The sequence below is a fragment of the Brachycentrus maculatus genome, unplaced genomic scaffold (genome assembly GCF_059751285.1).
Source record: "Brachycentrus maculatus isolate JH-2025_06_01 unplaced genomic scaffold, ASM5975128v1 h1tg000235l, whole genome shotgun sequence".
Lineage (NCBI taxonomy): Eukaryota > Metazoa > Arthropoda > Insecta > Trichoptera > Brachycentridae > Brachycentrus > Brachycentrus maculatus.
The window spans coordinates 35,581-58,230 of record NW_028280986.1 but is presented as its reverse complement, the minus strand read 5'-3'; the positions used below and the strand labels follow the sequence as shown (position 1 = coordinate 58,230).

The 22,650-nt window shown below is 30.0% G+C and overlaps 1 protein-coding gene across 1 annotated transcript in view; it reads right to left on the bottom strand.

The window, feature by feature from the left end:
• Positions 1 to 22,650, bottom strand: part of LOC148306601 (tolloid-like protein 1) — a 147,219-nt gene that overhangs the window by 91,762 nt on the left and 32,807 nt on the right. The window contains exon 2 of the mRNA XM_088264650.1: positions 11,279 to 11,638. Coding sequence (XP_088120776.1) covers positions 11,279 to 11,549 — 271 coding nt within the window. The 5' untranslated portion in view covers positions 11,550 to 11,638. The remainder of the gene's footprint in view (positions 1 to 11,278; positions 11,639 to 22,650) is intronic.

Sequence of the window (22,650 nt, the reverse complement as noted above, 5' to 3'; positions counted from 1 at the left end):
CAATATCAAGCCACTTATTGAACTTTTTACTATGCCACATATCTTTTTAGGTAAGACCTGAATGTTTTTTCTCCGTTTGAAAAAAAAATAAACAATACATTTTCTTAAAAATGCATAAAAAACACTTTCTGCCTTGTAGTGGGTAAATAATAAGTTCAAAATATGCCGCTTTTCCTGGGATAAAGTACATTTTCTGGGAATTTCGAAAACATGCACAACTGAAAATTGACGATTTTCGAAATATGACGTTGTTGAAAGGAGTGAGCGATATGACTACAAAGTGACTCAATTCCCATATATTTCGACAACAGTGTCGTCACATAATTGAACGATTATTCATGATTCAATTATTATAATTATTTAAAAATATAATATATGGATGAATATATAGTTACGAATGTCTTCTTACACAAGTTAAATGTACTTTTTTATTAAGACATTATAATGATAAGATCTCTTACACAGGAGGAATATAACTTAAGAAATGGCGTTTATTGTCTAGACTTCGAGACAAATAAATCACACATTTTATTTATCTGGCTCTATAAGCGACTTAGAGATATCTTTAGGGCTAACTTTTGAATCATTAAATTACAAGTTCAATTTCAAATATTAATCTTTGAAAATTAATAATGTTTTCAAACAATACATATTGTTCAAATGTGCCATAATAATTTTATATTGATTTGGTAATTTCTATTCGAATAGTGTCGGTTTGTAATCCCGTGGTTAGTGTCGCGGACTCTTTAGTCAGAGTTTCTCAGTTCGAAATCTGATACCTATTTCTAATAATGAGCCGCTTAGGCTAACAAAATTAGTATGAAATTGAAATATTTGTGTGAATAATAAAAACACAAATATTACCCTTTAAAAAATATATATATATATAGTTTAAATTAATTTAAACTATAATAATTTAATTAAGTGAGCAATACAATTATAGCAATATGTCAATACAATTCTTGTTTAAAAAATTCGTTTAGTCCAATACGAAGTAAATATTTAAAAAAAAAACACAGATACTGATATCGTTTTGTATTGCAATATGAACTGTAAAAAATTGGAAATTAGTCATGTTTATTGCACTTGGCTACTGTATATGTAGATATAAGATGTTTTCTCCGGACTACGACAAATTTTGCAAAATAACTTTGGTAAATAGATATTTTTGTTTGTAATGTAGAAAGAAAAATACACGAGTAATAATATTTAATAGAAACCCTACATATTAAGTGCGTTTTATGGAAGTTTAACAGCGTTATTACGTTGGAAATGTCAACAACGTGGTAATCTAAAAATAGAAAAATTAATTTTTTTTTTTTTTGTCATCTCAACATAGATGAAGAAGAATATGGAGGTCTGGACATTCATGAGGCTTACGACCGTCATACGGGTAACATTCACCAATTCTACCCATGATTGACAACCACACTATTTTTTGACATCTCATCAAAGATAAAGATGAATATGGAAGTCTGGGCATTTACGGGGCTGACGACCGTCATAGGCTGGTTTAAGTGATCACTTTAACCACTTTAACTTTAGTCAGCCCCGTAAATGCCCAGACTTCCATATTCTTCTTCATCTTTGATGAGATGTCAAAAAATAATATAAAAATCAACTACTGTAATTTGAGATAATCCAGATTTGTGAAAAAGTATTTGGACACACTCAAAATGTTGTAGACAACCACACTACTCAAATTCTTGGAACTTCTAAATATATATATATATGTATATATTGTTTTAATTCTTTTTTACCTATGTTGAGATGTCTTTTTTTTAACAATTACTATAATTAGAGATAATCCAGTTTTGTGAACTAGTATTTTTGACACACTCAAAATTAATTGTACATTTTATTATGATGATGAAAACGATTGTGTAAGGGTGCCATTTCGGATAAAGTTTCGTCATTCTCAGTCATTACAAATTACACTGACCGCTAGTTACGGGTTAGACGGCAGCGATGAGGCTCAGTCTATCATCACACATGACAGTGGGACGGGCAACCTTTTGCGATAAAGTTTCGCTTCATCATCGAGCTTAACTACTTAAACTACAAACCGTACACATGAAAACTTTCTCTTCCACATGTCTGTTCACTCTACAGGGTGATAGTATTTATTTCGAGTAACAGCTGTTTCCAACGCATATGGCCACCACGCTGGAAAGCCCAGAGCCGGCAAACAATATTTATAAATTATTGTAACCCAATTTATTCACAATTTTTTATAGATAGATTACAAATAATAAGTTCTTAATGTTATTTCTATACTTCTATTTTTAAAACTTGGTTAACAAAAATGGAAGAAAAATGTTTCGGGTTGTGGTCCCGTGGTTAGTGTCGCGGACTCTTAAGTCAGAGTTTCTCGGTTCGAACCCTCTCTACCACAATTTGATACCTATTTCTAATAGTAACTTTTTTATGGCTAAAGTATCTCTTAGAGCCATTGTCGTACAGAAGATCGTTTAACCTGAAATAGTATTTCCATAAAACATTAAAATTTGAAATCTAAGGTGAGTTATGAGGAATTTAATAAAACGTTACTGAATTTCGTGTTGAAATTATAAGGTGTCCGGAAAATCTTGACCCTTAAATAAAATTCATTGTGTAATTAATTTAATTAATAGCCTCGTTTTTTTTTCGCTGCAGAAAAATTTAACTATTTTTATTACTTCTGTAAAACAACAAAGAAATAAGTAATTTTGTGGAAAAATTATATGAAATTGAAAATTGTTTGTTTTATATTTAATTTGACCAGAAATTTTATTTCGGCGTTACCAACATCACCAAACTGCTAATGACGATAATGTTGGTAACAACAAAATCAGGTTACTAAACATATATAAAATAAAATGTATTTATAAATATTATATATGAATTATTTGAATTTTCTTTAAAGTTTCATGGGTATCACTTAAACCTGCTTATGACAGACTGGCGCTATGGCATAGTTGGGTAGGCTCTCGACTATGAAACTGGCGTCGCGGATTCGATTCCCGCCAATTGCAAAATGAATTCAAGATATATTTATTTTCAATTTTGTCTGGGTGTTTGTGACGTATTTTTCACTTAATTTTCATTTAATTTACATATTTGCACTATTCTGCCTACAAACAAGCCAGGAAATAGATTATTTTACTGGTTATTCTTTAAAAAATATATAAATAAAAAATTCTAAGCGGAATGACCCACATTTGTGAACTAGGATTTAGACACAACCAAAATGCTTTGAAATTAATTTCATTCAAATCGCTGATTATTTTTTTAAACTCTTATTTAGGTTCATCCTGTTATAACATTGTGAATGAGAACTAATCATGTTCAAATTGCTAGTGAAAACTTTAGATGAAGTTAAAATTGCATTCCTTGCAAAATGATTTTAGTTGAACAACTAGAAAAGTTTCCGATCGAATATAAAAGTAGGTTAACTCGCACAACACAAATGTGAGCAAACTTGAAAGTAAATGTTCGGATTTGGGTTAAATTTTACTTATGAAAGTTTATTGTGTTTGAACTTTCAAAAACCTTTTTCATTTAAATATGAGTCTTTCATTTTAACTTTTAATGAGGTTCAGTTCTTTTTAATTAGAATTTCTGTATTCAGGTTATAAAGGCGTTGTTTGTGGCCGGGTAATTTAAAAATAAATAAAAGGAAAATTAATGAAAAAGAATTTTGTTTTTTCATGTTTGTTCTACTAAACTAATATTGTGTACGCTGCTCCTTAATCTTTATTACAAAAATTATCAAAATCACAAAAGTAAAGCTTAGTTTATTTAACAAATAATATAACTAGATCATATTGTAATAAAATGGCTTCTATCTCAAATGTTTAGTAGTAGAAAAGCTTTTTTTAGCTCAGGCTTAGGTAGGCAGAAAGAAAAGAATGCCACATTCAGAACATAAATTCATCTCCTCATACATTAATTTAATTTAACCATATCCGCTCCCTGAGTGGACCATATGGAGTCCACAAACTGTCTCCAGACTTATCAGCTGCCAGCTGCTTTGCATCCTCCCAAGTCAGATCTACGTCCCGAAGTTCTGACGAGAACTGCCGACGAATTGACAGCAGTGGTCGTCCTAGGCGGCACTAACCTGATGCATTGTAAATGAGGCAAGCTTGATTAAGGCTCTCAGGAGGCATGCGGAGTGCATGGCCATACTCCTACAAATATATCTCCTTATACATAACCATCGATATACCAACTCCTGACTAGACCACATTTCAGTGTTTGAAATACTTCACAATGCCAAATTTTCCTCAGTCTTTCTTTCTCTACTTACATTACCAACCACATTCACCTGATAAATATGTTTTGCTTTCTTTTCATTCATTTGACTTACATTCCTAAACCATCTCAGCACACCTTTTTTAATACATAAAGTGATCGAATAAATAATATTTTGATAATAAATTAATTGTTTGGTAATATTATTTCATTTTTACTTTAATCTGAACCCGAGGTTCATAGAAAACCTCATCAAATTGATGCTGTGTTACCTTGAATATAAATTGTATGAAAGCGATATCATTTATCTTGCATATTCAGGTTCTTGGATTCAGACGTAAAAAATGTGTTTGAAATAATATAGATAACATAAATGAAGCAGCTCAAGATGTAGGGCATCATTGCTATATGTTTAAGGAAATAAAGAAGCAAAAAAGGTACCAAATAATATGGTAATAAGAAAAGTAGCACCCACTAGAGCACTCAGGGTTTCATACCCATTCTGGTATATGTATCCATTGATGACATTAATACTTAAAATATGTGTATAAATTTACGAAATATCTAAAAAAATCTTAAACTGTAAAAAGCTGAAAGCGGTTTCTCGTTTGATGTGAAGATTATTAAATTATTGCAGAGTCAAGAGTTCTCTGTTCGTTGGGGGGTGCACAATGCCATTTATCAGTACTAACTGCACAATCCTAGAGAAACCCGCCCCTTAACCTACATAGGAACCGAAACTTAATCAAATTGGCGTTTTTGCTTATTTCCAACACACAAATGAAATCCACGGAAAATGGAGGTAGGTACGTGCAAGTATTGATAAATTTGTCGATATTATAAAATTTTCATGCATGTATCTACATTATATTAATCGGTTTATATTTTTACAATACATAGGTATTTTTACTACCTTCCATACGGATATGTAACAATTCGAGTTCCTACATATGTAGTAATTAGAAACATATATTTCTACGTATTTATATTACGAGTGTATAAACACGGAACATCTTCCTTTTTGTATCCGTAAGATTATTAGAGTCTGCACTTTTTAGGGTTAATGTATTGGTATTTGGCAGTCTTAAGTGATCACCTTATATAATTATGTAACGTTTACCATTCTGCTCGTAATTAAACATTACTAAGGTAATTTCGTCCCCGAACCTAATTTAGTCCCCATCTTACTTTTTTTGTTAAAGCAATTTTTATGAAAAAAAGTAACAAAGTTAACGGGTTTTTGATGATTCAAATGAATAAAGGAACGTTCAACCTAAATTTTGGCGTTTATTTATGACTTTATTCGTGTTATTTATTTTTTATTAATATTTTACGAAAATGGGACGGTATTTGGCAACTTTACCTTACTGCATTAATTTTTAAATCATTATAACGCGCATTATGTTAAAGATTCCTTTAGGAAACTTGAGAAAGTTTTGATAGATGCGGAATTCTGTTGAGAGTTTATAAAGTATAAAGTTTTCTCCAAATCAGCCACATGCCAGTTGTAAGTACCAAAATACTTAGATTTAAATCTCCTTTTGTATAAAAAAAATAGATGCCTCTGTTTAGACGACCAAAATTGTTTTATAAATTGACATATCATCCGTTAGGTCATAAATCCAGTATAAATTTAAATTATTAATACAAAATTGTTTATTTCTAACTTAATATATATATAAAAAAGAGTCATCTACTCCAACAGCCAACCAAATCCAAGCTCTTGCTGGTTGTTGAGGTTAAGAAATATTGTAAATATAAAGAAATAAAATATTTATCTATAAAACAATTAATGGAATAGATAGCTAAATAAAAAAAGTTTTAAATGATAACTGACATGCACACTTTAATGGAGACTTTAAGAAATTGATTGGACATTTTTTACCCGGATGCATCTGTTCCTTCGTTAATACCTGCCAGTCGCAAGAACCAGGGGTAGTTAGAAGAAATTACTTGCGGATAGCAATTCAATTATCCAGATAACAGAGATAGAGATCACCCCCTCGGGTACCTCAGGGGTTGGCATAGGGCCAGCCATTCTCCCCACAAAGATCTGTGTACCTCGGCACCTTTAATTTTACAGGGATGGTGTAATATGAAATTAAAAATTAATTTTAAAAGGCGTAGAAGATTTTTACCGTTACTCGATTTAAACGAAAACTTGATGAAAATATTTTTAATGACTTGTATGAACAGATTTATAATGACAATATTAAAATAATTTTCTATTATTCGATAATTTATGTAGTGTGCGAGTGTTATCTTGTTCTTTAAATCTTTATAAAATAAAACTCACACTTTTTTACAGACCAATTTTATTTTGGTCCATTTTTTTCCAACGGTTTACATAAACACCTTGTCTTTTTCATGGACGGATATGTACCAAGCTTTAAAATGAAAAATATTCAAAGTTATAAATATTTTTAAGTCTTAAGTTAAGTAAATATCTATCCCTGAAAATTAAAAAGTGCTTGTCGAAACCAGTTGAACAAAAGTAACAAAAATAAATGTGGTTAAATAAAAGTTTGAGTTATATTTTATAAACTTTGTAAAATAAAACTACTTTGTTTTAAACCACTTTTTTTACCGTTATTCGATTTAAACATTCCTCCCCTCGTCCACGATCATGCATCTCCTCATTTATACCCGTCGATTGTTTCGACTCCTAACCTGACCGCTTTAAAAAAATATGTATTGTAAAAACTAAAAGTTTATTTTTATTACCAACGCTTTATCCATATTTAAAGTTTGGCTATTAAGATAATGAAGAGTTTCTTAAGAAATTATTTAAAAAAATAAATACCATCTGACGAGCATTTAACCAAAGAGTCCTTCATCGTTTTGTGGATTAAATGGATTATTTTTAGGAGACGTTTCTGGTATCTCCTGTCACTTCACTATGAGTTCAAAAATTTTAAGAAATTTCTCAAGTTCATAAGCACATTGAAATGTTTCCCTTTTAAATACTTAAAGTATCTAAAATTTCGGCTAATTTAACCAGAGAATTAAAATATTACTAAAACACTAAAGATACCTTCAATATTCAATTCTAATATTTTTTGTGGGATTCATAAAATAATAAAATATGAATATTTGAGTCTAGGTAGTCGATTGAAAAGAAGAGATAACGCGTTAACTAGGTAGTGTAGACAATTTTAACGCTAATTCTGGACTTTATTTTTTATGACTTTTTGAAGTAAGTTGTTTATGGGTATTTTTGGGGAATAATATCATTTCATTAATTGATTCGGTAGTCACGTTTTAAATTTAATGTTTTCTTAATAAAAACCTCTATTTCTTAAAATGTATTATGACACGGGTTTCGATAAATTCCGCATCATTTTTAAATACGATGCATTCAAATGCGGTGTTTGAAAATGATGCGGAATGCATCAAAACACGTGCCAGAATAAATTTTAGGAAACAGTATTTAATAAGTAAAATTTATATTTAAAAAAATATATAGATTTTTATTACAAAGTGATTGCCGAATCAAAGGAATGTAATTTCAATAAATTACATTCCTTTATTATTTCTTCGTTATTAATTCTGTCATACAATGATTTTTCACACATTCTTAAAGTTTATTTTATTATAGTTGAAATAAACTGTCATACGGTGTTTGAAAATAATGCGGAATGCATTGAAACACGTGTCACAGTAGATTTTAAGAATTAGTGGTATTTACTAAGTAAAACATTAATTAAAAATTGAATAAACTGGTTTACAAGGTCTGTAGTAGCACTAAACTACCGCCCAAAGTTCCGCCTTTGGTAGAATATACCGCCTACTCACAAACTGCATACCTCTTCAAATAAGAAAAGCTGCCTTTCGAGCACTCGGTGGACGTTAGTGTGTTTGTATGCACCACCAGATTTCATTATGGGTACATTTAAATACTGAGAACAGTACGAAGACGTTAATAGATTTCTTAGAATCTCTGTGTTCAAAGATCTCTTAGGTCACGTGACAATTCTGGCAGCAATATATTTTAGATATTTGCTTGTTATCTTGCGTACATCATGAAATATCATTTGCATATGATTTTAGCAACAACATTATTTTGAGTTGAATTTTTTTTCCATAGCCAGTTATTAATAAAGCACAATTATATTTAATATCCACAACATTTTGCGTGTGTCGAAATCTTCGTCTTCAAACCCTTATTTACACCCTTATGGTGCATAGGGTACTGCATCATACAAACATAGTGTTGTCATGAAGGAAAGTCCTACGCTTCAGGCACCAGTCTAGGGTTATGTTGAATAAACATTAGAGTGAAAAAATTTCCCCCCCCCCCCCTGGCAATCAAACCCGGGACCTCCAGGATGGTAACCAAGCATTCTAAACATTACACTATGGTGTCGAAGTACTTGTTAATAAATCAGTGTTAATCTACTTTTTCAACTTGTCAAAAAGCAAAATAAAAACACTTTTTTCATTTATTTTTGCCACTGAAAAAAAATCCTGAAAATGATTTATCTATCATATCGTTTCCGATCAGGAAAAAGTCACTAAAATGTCAACAAACGTTGTAGTGACATTCTACACCTTCTCAAATAATATTTCTACTCAAAATATTTAATTTTAGTTGATGATAACGCGTTGTGAGTCATAAAAAACTATATGTTTTTAAAGTCCATTTTTAAATAACCTGAAATCGGTTTTCAAAACCTTGGAATTAAAATTAAAAAAAAAAAATCATTAATTCATTCGAATCCTTACCTGCACCCCAATGATACATGGGACACTGCATCATATAAATGCAGTGTTATCTTGATCGTTAAAACACGAAGTAAAGGTGATCAACCCTCCGCTTCATGTACCAATCCAGGGTAATATTGAAAAAATATTAGGGTGAAAAAATCACTTATATTAATAAAACCCCCTCTGGGAATCGAACCCGAGACTTCCAGAACGGAAGCCGAGCGCTCTGACCATTACACTACGGAGGCGGACAAAATAAAAAATAAATTAAATATAATAAATTCATCTTCATTGTAGTTTCTGCGCTCAAATAAATTATTTATTTTTTACTTAATTAATATTATTTCTCAATTCACAAATTCAAAAAAAAATCCGACGAATGTTTTAGCGGTAAATATTGCAAAAGGAATCTTAATAGGTTTAAATTCAAAACGTACAAAAATTAAACGACTGCAGAGATTTTTTTTATTACTAATGATGCTGTAAGAGCTTCATTCATTCGTTTTCTTTAATAGTCGTTTAATGCGATAATATTCATGGCGAGAATGAGGGTGAGCTTTGAAGGAGCTTAGAGCATCAAAAGTTAGCGAACGAGCTTTCATCAAGATGTCAGTGGAATGAGTGGAGCTTCATTATATGGCGACAGTGGTTCTTTGTAATTAAAAGCCTCAGACATCCCCAGTCCGGCGAGGAGTAAGACAATGCTCTGTTTGTCTTTCGAATCCTTCATATTCAGACGCTTTCAACAAGGCTTTTTTTTGTTTTCATTTTAGCGTGACGGTGAACTTACAAACACGAACAGTCCCAGAAAAAATGCATTTTTACAAAAAAAATAAAGCACGGTGCAAAACTTGGTTAATATAATATGCGATTGAAAACTAGAATTTTTTTAATAAGACCACCTCCGTAGTGTAATGGTTACTACATTGGCTACCATACTGGGGGTTCCGGGTTCAATTCCAAGTGAGGGAGAAAATTAGGATGGGTTTTTTCACAATAATATTTTTTTTACCCTGGAATAGCACCAAAGCGCAGGACAGATCATGATGTCTTTATATAATAAACGATCGAATAAAAATTGCGTCAATTTGATGCAGTCCCCTATGCAACATAGGGTCAGTACTAGTAGTTAATTAGCGAAACTGCCAAGAAAATATTTTCTATGGATGCAGAATGCGGAAGTTATAGAAGTCTGAGGAAATTGTCATTTTAGCGCATGGACTGGTTAAAGACAAGTTTCAATATGTTAGCAAAATGTGGTGTAAAGTTTTATTATTTATATTCATCTCCGCAATGAAGAAATAAATTCAACTTTTAATCTTATTTTTTGAAAACAGATTTATTTTATAAAGTGAACATAATGTTCTTTTTTTAAACGCATATTGATGTTTAAACCTCTAAAATGATACATGTTGAATTAACTTAGGCACCTAAATAATATAATTATTTTTTCAGGGAAAATGTGATCGTGAATTCCTTAAAACATAACAGTCCATTTTGGAATTCGGTCCATGTATGTCCATATGTTCATACTCAATGTACAATCGGTAATATAGGTAGCGAGAATCGTGTAAATAAGAGCTTTTTATGAGTAACTAATATAAACTATTTTATTTATATTTATGATCGTCAGTTTATATTAATTCAACAGATGTCAGTAATTGTATTGTAACATTATACTCCTAAAAACAGGGTACAAAAACTGACGGCTAGTGATTAATATGCATACATAAGTATGTATAAAGATATTTAAATAATAAGTCGGTATGTTTTACCCATCTAATACGAAAGATAATACCAAGTCAACTTTGGAAATAAAAGGGTTTGAGCAACATTTTTTTTAACAAATTTAAGTATGGTAATTATACAGGGCTTTGATAAATTATTAAATTTAAAAAATGACGAATATGTGAGTAATGATTGGACATTTTTTAAAATCAAAAGTGGGAAAAAATAGATTTTTTTTTAATTTTACAAAAGCATGTTTTGAAAATGATTATTAAATTTTAGCAATTAATAAAATACTCGTAATTTGACATGTCATATAACTTATAAGTGCTTCCGAAATCTTTTTGCTGGTTATTTGGATTCGACAGCAAAACTCTTAAATGATAAAAATATGGGATTTTAATTTATGTAAATCCCTTTTTATCTTTACATTTTAGAACTATTTAATCAGTAAAGTTATCGTATTGAAAATCTTAAAAGGCGCAGAGCATTTAGGAGTTATGTTAAGAATATCTCTCGGATGCCAAGTGGTATAAATGGCGCAGCAAAACATTTAGTTCGTATGAAGAAAATATCCAGTTGCTTAGAATATTGTCAAACTACTTACCAGCTTTACATGGGTCCAAGTCAAGGTCTCCGGAGTACTTCTGAGAAAACTTGGTGTTCTGAAGCTCCTCAATCGTGAACTTCCTCGTTCTGGCGAAGGTTTGAGGAGCTGCTTCCTTACTGGGAGGAACTAAGTCCCCGTCGATCTCAGTTCTCGTGGCCTCGCAAGAAACACTTGTCACCAACAGAAAACAGATGGCCATTTTGTACCACACCATTTTGCAAGGCGTCCAATTTCCAACCTTTATCACTTCGTCACTGTGGACCGACATTTCTTGGGAAATAATGCGTACACTTGTAAGGAATATATAATAATTCACCTATCTCGACACATGTCACCAGCCCGAACGTCTTCGTAAAACTGAAACCAAACGAGAATAATTATTATTCCGATGATAAGATTTATGGTTCAGGGCGCTACATTTTGGGGTCACACTTCTTCAAACGTTGATTAAGTCTATGTAAATATTTTTGAAAGTCAATATAATTCTGATAAAGTAAGCATGACACCGTAGACAATTTATTGTATGAATCTTTTTACTTTCTAATATGCTTTCTTATCACGAGTTTATCGATGTCTTTAAATTGATGAATTACTTTATTTTTAATTTTTGAATCTATTAAAAAAAACACAGAAAAAAAATAGTATTGGGACAACTGTTACACCCAGTTATGGCATTTTCGAACGAATTCGTTTCGTTCAAATGAAAGACATTCGTTTTAAAATGCCATAACTAGGCGAAAAAATTATCACAATATTAATATTATATTGGATTTTAAATAAAATACAACTTAATAAACTCAAAAAATCTCTGTTTGATTTAAAAATTAAAACGTAAATTAAAATTTAGTTCTACAAATGAAACACTAACTCAATAAATAATGAATTAGTTTTTTAAACGTGTCATTAATGCATTTAGCATTTTATATTTTCATTATGTGGATTTATAATTTGTATTTATTATTGAGCGAATTAAATTAATTTTCAATTCTTCAGCAATATTCCGAAATTTCAAATTAAATTAATTAAAACTCCTAAAATTAGCGTTTAGTTTTAAATTAAAATAGAGTTCTACAAATTGAACGCCAAATCTATAAATCTAACTTAATTTCAATGCTCGATTTTGTATTAAAAAGAATATGATGAAATACATTTATTATATAATTATTTATGTAACCTGCCTTACATATAAATAAGTACGTAATAAGTTTAAAGAGATATTGTCTTAATGACAAATATCAAATACTAGATTGTTCACCCTACGGACGATATACATACATATTAAAATATACATATTAAGTATCGGTGTTTCAACATGAGATGAAGTATATGTCGTTTTTTTATGAGAATGAAGATAAAAGTCTGATCATTCCAAGGCTTATGATCTAGTATTTGACTGGCTTAAGTGATCGCTTCATACAATAGTGTACCATTCACCATTCTACCATTATTGAACATCCATATTGCATTTATTGTTGATATATATAGTATGTGTCAACTGCTGTTTTCTTTATCATGTATTTATTTTAAGACCTTCAAAATATATAAATAAGTATGTAGTTGTATATAAATAGATGTAATCTCAAACAAAAACAAAAAAAAATGTGTAATATCAGATTTGTAAATATAAAAAATAAGTGAATAAGTTGATCACTCCAATCACCCTATGACAAGTTGTAAGCCCCGTAAATGTCTAGACTTCCATATTTTTTCCTATTTCATCTATGTTGAAATATCAATAAAAATATCACTACGTAAAAATTATAAATCTAGTTTTCATTTAAAAAACTATTTTCATGCATCGCAAAATACCTAAAGTAGGAATACGAAATATGATGAAAATTTTCATGTAAAATATTTATGCAAAATACGAAAATATATTTTCTATTCTATATTACTACTACTTTAGTATATTGGAAACTACAATGCACAATTAAAACTTAATATTTTTAGAACTCAGCCATTAAGATATTAAAAATGAGCCATTAGAATATTAAAACTTTCAGACTGAAAAATAAAATGCTGCAGTTGTATAATTTTTTTTACTACTTTTAAGTTCTTTATTTTATTTTGGGTACAAATAATACCTTTTTAACACCGATGACAACTACATGAAAACACTCACAGAACCATGAGATGAAATATGAATAAACGAATCAAACAAAATAAAACACATACCAAATATTTTGGTGAAATGAGCTCTGAATAATATACAATACCATACTTATGTCATATTATTTATTCAAGTTTAAAAAGGGTGGCATGTTAAATAACAATGCCGATGCTTTCAATATATTTCACGTCATTATTTTTAAATACTATCGAGGTATCATGTAAACAACAAGTCATACAAAAAATGGGAAACATTAATTTAATAACTGTATGCTATTATTTTTAGCAAAGAATTTATAAGTATGTCTTTTTATATCCAGAATATGCAAAGGAATTTTGAAGTCAAAAGTTAATATGTTGGTATTAATGAATAAACAAAATATTTTAAAACAAAGAAAACTGATTTAGTTTGGCAAATTATTATTATTTATTTTGCTCTTTAAATCAGGTGTGTTAGTTTTTCAAATGTTTTTATTTTCATCATGTTTGCATACTTGAAATTATTAAAAAAATGTTTTCATTGTGATTATTCGGTTAAGGGCACGTTTTTCAATACATGTTCAATAATCATAATCTCTAAAAGTCAGAAAAAGCTCCGTTTCAAAAATAATCCGTTCATTATCAATCGAAAAAACAATATGAGATGTTGTTTGTTTTTTTTTAAATATACTACTATTACAACAGTTTTAAAAAGGTACGTTTATTATAAATATATACGTAAAATTTTAGGAAAAATACAGTTCTTATGTATAATAACGATTACTTAATTTGGATCCATAGTTTGTTAAATGTAATATTGATATTTAATCCACTGCTGTCAATTGGTCCTGTATTTTAGGACGCGGGCCTGACTTGGGAGGATTCAAAGGAACTGGCAGCCTGGAGGCAGTTTGTAGTATCCAGATGCTCCACAAATATACCACCACCACTACCACGGATATGGATTAGAGATAGCACTTTATTCAATAAGTAAATACTTTCCTTAAAATAAATGTTTAAAATATTTCAAGAATCAAATAATGTTTCCTGTTTGAATATTTAAATAAACATCACCCTGCCTCAAATTATACGAATCTCTAGCTTTACAGGGATATTTCAGTATTCCGACAGCAACCCAAGACGTTGGATTCTACATTCTGTGTAACGTTACCTGAAACTGAAGACTTTAATTAACGTTCTACCAAATAGTTTGTATCGTGCAATTTATAGCAAATTGTACACCGCTTAATTGATTAATTAACAATAAACAATAATTTTGTCACACATTGGTATCATTCATTTTCTCTTATAGTTTGGTTTTAAATATTTTACTGTTGAATTTGTTTTATTTTCGTTTTCACTTGTTTTGGTTTCAAGCGCTATCGAAGTCCAAATAAAAACTCATCACCACTCATGAAGTAAGAAAATATACAAAAATCATGATTATCAACAATTACGAAATAAAAATAAAAATTATAAAACGAGAAAAAATTTATGAAATGAGTGCAGGTTCTCATTTATCTATTATATGCACAATAAATAAAAACGTTTTAAGTTCGTTTGTTCAAAATATCAAATCTAAAATAATTCACTGATTGCTTTGAAATGTAGACACAACATTGCATTCGAATACACACCTATTTCAATAATATAAACATGAAAAAGTATATTATTAGCAATGACAGGTTAACACGTGCTTTTTTGGAAAACCGCTTTACTGATAACAATCCCAGCGTTATCTATTGAACGTCACAGAAACACACGCAATATTGCTCGTTTGCGAATAATGTGCTTCTTGAGACTTTTCAATATTTTCGACTGCATCGTTTAATATATTTTGAATATTTACATTCCTTTAAAAGCATTGTCAAATTAAATATATAAAAAAATGTGTGCTTTTTGTTTTCTTTCTTTTCCATATAAAGGATATGGCTTCCTGATTATCTTCGTGATTTCATATATTTTTTTTAGAAAAAGCATAATTTTCATATGATATTTTTCTTAAGTAAATTGAAATGTCTAGTATATAAATCTAAGTATAATATTTTTTAAACTAATACTTAAACAATAAAAAGAAGCACTTATGTAATTAACTAATTGCTTAGGCCTGTTATAGAATAGACCCTAACATGTAGATAATAAGATCCCATGTTTCTCAGCAAATGTGTTTTATTTTAGCGAGTGACAAGAAATCTGTCTGGATTATTATTCAGGACTGCTAAATCCCATCTGCCGCACGAACCTGATAAATACATTCGCAATATTACATTACGGAGACGGTGACACGAGATGTTGCAAACTACGTCACCAAATCTCCCGAAGCCCACATTGACGTCACAAACACCCATTGATAATATGCTCACAGCATAACTTGGAAACAAGAAATAACTTCGATGAAGAAACACTTCGATGTGTATACGTATTACATAATATAAACACGCAAATTCAATATAAACTTGGGCCTAAATACTTGTAAGATCGCACACTTGTTTCAAGGGGCAATGTGAATTGATTTTTGTGAGGTTTTTGAGAATCAACGTACGTTTGAAAATAAACATGAATAGAAGGTAAGAAATGTCAATGAATCGGAAGGTATACATTTCAGTGCAAATTAATTAAAGAAAAAACCATTTACTTTTATTTATTTGTTAAAAAACAGTTAAATTACTAAGAAAAGACCTGGTTGTCCGTCCATATTTTAGAGACTTTTTTATACCAAAAACTTTTTTGTTTTAATTTTACGAATATAGAGACACAATTATTTTTTTACCGTGATTAAGAAGCCTTTATTTTCAATAAAATTCAATTAAGTTTTATTTTATTTTTAAGTTAATTTTTTTTAAACGTAAAACAGTGTAATAACTAACAAGGTACTTAATTGCTTACTCAAAACTTAGAGCCTTGTTTACGTATCAATAATATTTTACTACTCAAATTCTATCTAATAATATTTTATTACCATGATGAAAATACCATTATTTTAATTTAATTTGATTCATATAATATTGGAAATTTTAATAGTGTTTTTTTTATACAAGAAGCAGTAGCCTACCCATATTTTATAGCCATATTTTCGTTTATATACAATAATAATAATGTTTTTTTTATACAATGATCAACTGACCATTATTGCAAATTTAATTAAATTACTTTAGGTCTGATTGAAATTTGTATAATTTTTTATATTTTTATGCATAAAGAAGTGAAATTACCAATAAAGTACTTGCGTACCCGAAATTCAAAGCCTTGTCTTAATACAAATGATGTTATGTTTATCATGATTCAAACTTTTTTTAATTAAATTAAAATTAGGTTTCATGTTTTTTTTAAAATAATTATCGAGAAACATTTATTTTTAAAAAGATTTTTTTAAAGGCTTTAAAAAAAATTAAGCCTTATTCATTCAATTTCTCAAAACTTTATCAAAAGAAGCTCGAATAATTAATTACTTTACCCCAACATACGATTTGTAAAAAATGTATGAATGTTTCGACTAATTTATGTAAGTAATTTAGAGTACAAAAGGAAAGAATCGTAAAAACATCCGATTTACTTTTGTTGATCGACTTTTAGTTTTAAGGACAGGGTTGTAAATTAAATAATTAAATCTTAATGGTTTTACACCTAACTGTTTATTGCCAAACCGAATACAAAAGTAACCTTCCTGTACCCTTTACTGGACAAAGCTCCTACGTCCGGAATGTGCTTCAAAAAGTTTTTTGGTAGTACCTACTTCGAAGCTTAAGACATCCGTGGGGACACGTTTTTAAACATGAGTTTATACTTTAACAGTAATAATTATAATATATTTTAGGCTAATGCACAATTTTTTGTTTTCTATATGTTCATCCTTGTTTTGATACATAATTACTTTTGGCACCAATAATATAGGTTTACAACATTTTGACTGTGTCCAAATACTTGTTTACAAAATCTGGGTAATCTGGGTTACATCAAAAATAAAAAGCTTCTTTTCATCTCACCAATAGATGTCTCTAGTGAAGTTCTAGTGATTCAAGAACAATGTTTCAAAATTGGTTCATATTATATATAAAGAATTTCCAAGAACTTGAGTAGTGTGGTTGTCAATAATGGGTAGAATTGGTGAATGTTACACGTGTGTAAAGTGATTACTTAAACCAACCTATGACTGTCGTCAGCCCCGTAAATGCCCAGACTTCCATATTCTTCTTCATCTTTGATTAGATGTCAAAAAATATATGAATAATAAAGGTACTTAAAAAGAGAAAGCATAATTGGCTACGGTCGTTAATAAAGGAGAAAAAAAGAATATACATCTTTTGACTACATATTTTATAAGGCTTTATCAGGTTCGCGTCGTCTTGGACGACCAATGCTGACAATTTGTCGGCTGTTCTCGTCTGAATTTCGGGACGCGGACCCGAATTGGGAGGATACAAGGGAGCTAGCGGATGACAAAATAGCCTGGAGACAGTTTGTGGACTCCACATACTCCACATAGTGGGCGGATATGGTTTAATAATATAATAATGATAAGTACATATTACATAGTATATACAACAATTTGAGCGTGACCAAAAACTTGTTCATAAATCTCAGTTTTCTCTACTTAGGAGGTATTTATATATATTTTTTTATATTTAATTAAATAATTTACACAGGTATTTATAGGTCTTATGAACTGTCATAGGTTGGTTAAGTGATCTCTTATTATAGTGTAACATTCATCATTCTACCCGTGATTGACAATCACACTACTAAAATTTTTGGAACTTCTCAATATCTCATGATAACTGTTGAAAAAAGTGACGAAAACAAGATACAGCTAGAAATAGGATAAAAACTTAACTTTGTAATGCTTCACGGTAATCAATTTAAAAATATACACTGCATTCCGAGACATTTTTTTTTATTTTAACAATGTAATGCTATGGCTACTATTTAAAATGCTTAGAAGTAGAAAAAGGTTTATTTAGGGCTACGTTCAATGCATAAAAAATTAACTAACCAAGCAACCATCACGCTGTTTCTCCGCAAGGGTAGGCAGAGAGAATAGAATGCAACATCAATCAATCTTTGCAAACAATCTTCGCCACTTTCACATGTTTGCATCTCCTCATAAATACCCGCTGATTATTCCGATTCACTTTCAAGCATTTGAAATATATGATCATACCAACTTTTTCTATTGTTTTTCTTTTCTTTTAAACGACGACCTAAAAACCGGCCACGAAAGTTACTGATACGAAGATCTAAAAGCTTCAACTCAGTTTTAGATCCAGACAAAAAAGTTATCACTGCGAACGGAGGAGTCTATGTAGTTCAGGGATCTCAAACCTTTGTCGTTTGTAAACTTTGATTTAATTCACTAATGGAATCCGCATTCACTACGTTTTATTTAAATTGGAAATGGGACTGTTGGAAAAGAGTTATCGTAGTTTTCAAAGCTTCGGTAATTATTATCTGAAAATTGATTCATATTACATTTAACAACAGCAGATTTTAATTTTTGGCTGTACTCAGCCACGTGCTATGCGTGGCCCAGTCTGGTTAAGTGGAAAACAAAAAATAGAGAAAAAGAAGAAAAGCACAAATTTCACAATATTTGTGAGTAGCTTTTATATAGTTTAGATAGATAAAACCCTTATCCGCACCCCAATGGTGCATAGAGCACTGCTTCATATAAACGCAGTGTTATCTTGATCGTTTACACATGAAGGAAAGGTGATCAGCCCTCCGCTTCAGGTACCAGTGCAGGGTAATATTGAATAAATATTACAGTGAAAAAATCACTTATATTTATTTGACCCCGCCCTGGGGATCGAACCCGGGACCTCCAGAACGGTAGCCGAGTGCTGACCATTACACTACGGAGGCGGAGTATAGTTTATAATATAATACTTATATATATTAGTAGCTGTCGAGAAAAACATCGTTTGCATGTTATGTTTAGTATGTTCAGTATTACGTGATAATTAGATATTAGATTGCTCTATTAGATGGCTTTATTGTTTTAAAATAAGTTTTAACCTGTTACAGGTAAAAACACCTGTAGCATATTCGAATGCAACATTGTGTCAAAATTTCAAAGTATTCGGTGAAAATGAAAGATTAAGAACAAACAAATAACTATATTTTTATTTGTAAAAAAAATAGGTGAAAATCTCTCTTTGACTTTCAGTTACATAAACAAATCCATATGAAAACTTTTTCTGGATTTTTTTCTTTAAAAAAAATGTTTACCGAATTCAGAATCTTTACCAAAGTTTGTTGACCAAGTGAAATTTATTTTTAAAATGAATAGATATTACCGTTATGCGATTGCGATATTATGATATTAATCAAAGTGGTTTGAGTGGAAGTTATTTATTACTTTTGAATTAAAACTTATTTTTATTATTATGAAACAAACTTATTAGTCACCTTCCATTGCTTGTTCGACTACGTGCTGGAGGTCCCGGGTTCAATTTCAAGGGTATCAAAATAAATGATAGCGATATTTTCAATTTTGATTTTTTCTTTGAATTCATTGATTTTACTCTAGCATTTAATGTGTTGGATTTAATGTATGTCACCTCGCTTTCATGCAATTAATGATCAAGATAACAATGCTCTGATGCGATTCAGTGCCCAAAGTACCATTGGGTGAGGAGTTAAAGGAATAAAAAAATGAGGAAGAAGAAAAAACTTTTCCCATATTTTTTGTTTGATTGGCTTAAGTAGAGAGGATTCAATCAATAATCAAATTTCATCGTATTCAAATACAGCTTTTCTAAAGCTCTCAAGAATAACGATGCTATTAGAAAAATAACATTTTGTTTTCCAAATCGAAGCAGCAGCTCTTTGATCCGACATTCCATCGATACAAATTCACTAAGCTAAGTATGCAGCGTAAATTCTGAAGCATTTTATTAATTTAAAGCCTATTTTCTAAGGTCAGATTATATAAGCCATCACATTAAAATATTACATCATTAAAATGTATATTCCTATATTGTTCTTAAAATGCATTGTAGTTCAAACAATTTTTATATACTCGTATACCGAGGCTCACTTTACAAATTAAAATATAATATGTTTCCTTCTTAAAGATATCTTTTAATTACAACCATCATAAGATAACGATAATTTTATGCAAAGATTTAAAGCATTTTCAGTTTATAAGTAATTAAAAATATAACAAATGTGCATAGTACATAAAAAATTATAATCATTGTAATAATATCTACACAATCATTTCTTCATAACGCAATGTTAAGAATTTTATTCACAATTTAGATGTCAATAAAAATATAACTCTTGGAGAAATTATACAAATATATTATTTTAAGAAATAAAAAAGACTTTGTGTCCACTCACATTTTTTTTCATTAACGAACTAGTTTCGGCAACAACCTGTTGCCCTCTTCAGTGTTTAATTTATGACTTTTTGAAACTAGTTGGTTAATAAAAATGTGAGTGGATCAAAACACAAAGTCTTTTTATTTCCCAAAATAATATATCAATATGATCCACAAAGTTAATGCTTTCAATATCAAAAAATATTTTAGGCAAATTTTCTACTCAGTACTTTAAGTAGGTTCTTTAATTGTTCACCACTTCTGCTCTTGGCAATATACGCATTTGAGAGGAGAAACATAATTTTAAATGAATTGAATTATGCATTGTATCTTATTTTGTCAAACTTTACATTTATGTGACATAAATAATAAATCATTACAATTTCATACATATCTTGGTTATGTTACTTTAAATGTTTGTAGAATTTGATATTACAAACACGCGAAATTTCAACATTCTTGGAAATATACTCAAATAAATATGTTTATTCATTGTTGATGATTTTTTTTAATAAAACACTTGAATATACCACTAAATAAGTTTTATTTATATATACGACTAGATTCGAAAACTTACAGGAGTTTTCATCTTCTGGTAAAAATTAAAACTGAATTTTAATTTTAATGTTTTAATTTTTAATTTTTACTGGAAGATGAAAACATCTGTAAGTTTTCGAAACTAGTCGTATATATAAATAAAACTCATTAAGTGGTTTATTCAAGAGTTTAATAATTAAAAAATAATAATCAACATGTCATTCCACAAAGTCAATTCTGAATCAATAAATAATATATTGTATTGTATTTTTTACTGTAAACTTTAATAGTTTTCGCATTTAACTATTCTGGAAGACCCCGGTCCGATTTTAAAGAAGACCAAAAGAAATATATGTATTTTTCACTCAAATATTTATTTAATATCACCTTGGGTTGGTACTGTAAGCACTCGAATAATCATTATGCCTTTACTGTCAAAAAGAAATGTAGTTTTAACATTGACAGGCGCCATGACGTAGTTAGGTAGACGCTCAACTGTGGTCATAGATTCGATTCCCGCCAATTGCAAAATAAATTCAAAGAGGATTTATTTTATTTGGGTATTTATGATATATTTTTCACATCAACATTTTCTATCCTTACTATCCTACCTGCAAAGAAGCCTCTAAAATGGAGGCTTTGCGAATTATTCCTTTACATAAATTTTACATTTTTATTTGTTAAAAGTAGAAATGTCTTACAAATGAATTAAATTACAATATTTTACCGTTACAAAGTGAAATAAATTAAATTAAAAAACTATGCGTAATTTCTCGGATGTGTTTTCCCCAAAAAAAATTCAAGAGTTTTCAAGAATGCGTCGAAATTTCGTAGATAAAACATTCACACAAAATCGTGGGATATATTTTTTCTTTCTCTTTTTCTTCTCTACTGTATTTCTATATAAATCGATCTAAAATATATAGGTTCCCGACTCTCATTCATGTCAGCAATTCACAGAGTCGTTTGCGTTAATACTTGGATGCATCATAATCGTATTTGAATTCTTCGCTCTTACAGGAACGCTGTTCCAACGGATGGGTGAGTTTCTCCCTTAAGTTGAAACGTTCATATGTGCATGAAGGGGTGTGTATGCACGTCTCATGCGCTGTGTCCGGAAAATGTACGTAAACCGAAATGCTTTTACGACTACTCTTTAGGATTACCGATTACAGGGTGATTCTAACATAAGGGTAGTTATTGGCCCCTTAAGCTTCTTTTTAAGTATTTAAGTAGCGTTAAAATTATGATAACAGTCTCCTTGTCATTCATCGTTCACTTTGTGTAATAAAACTTTCATCATTATCTCGTAATACCATTTTTATCATTATCACGTAATATCAATCCCAATTGTGTTTATGACACTGCGTCGTTTCAATGTTTTGCCTTATGCACCATTGAGCGTAGATAAGTGTGAATTGT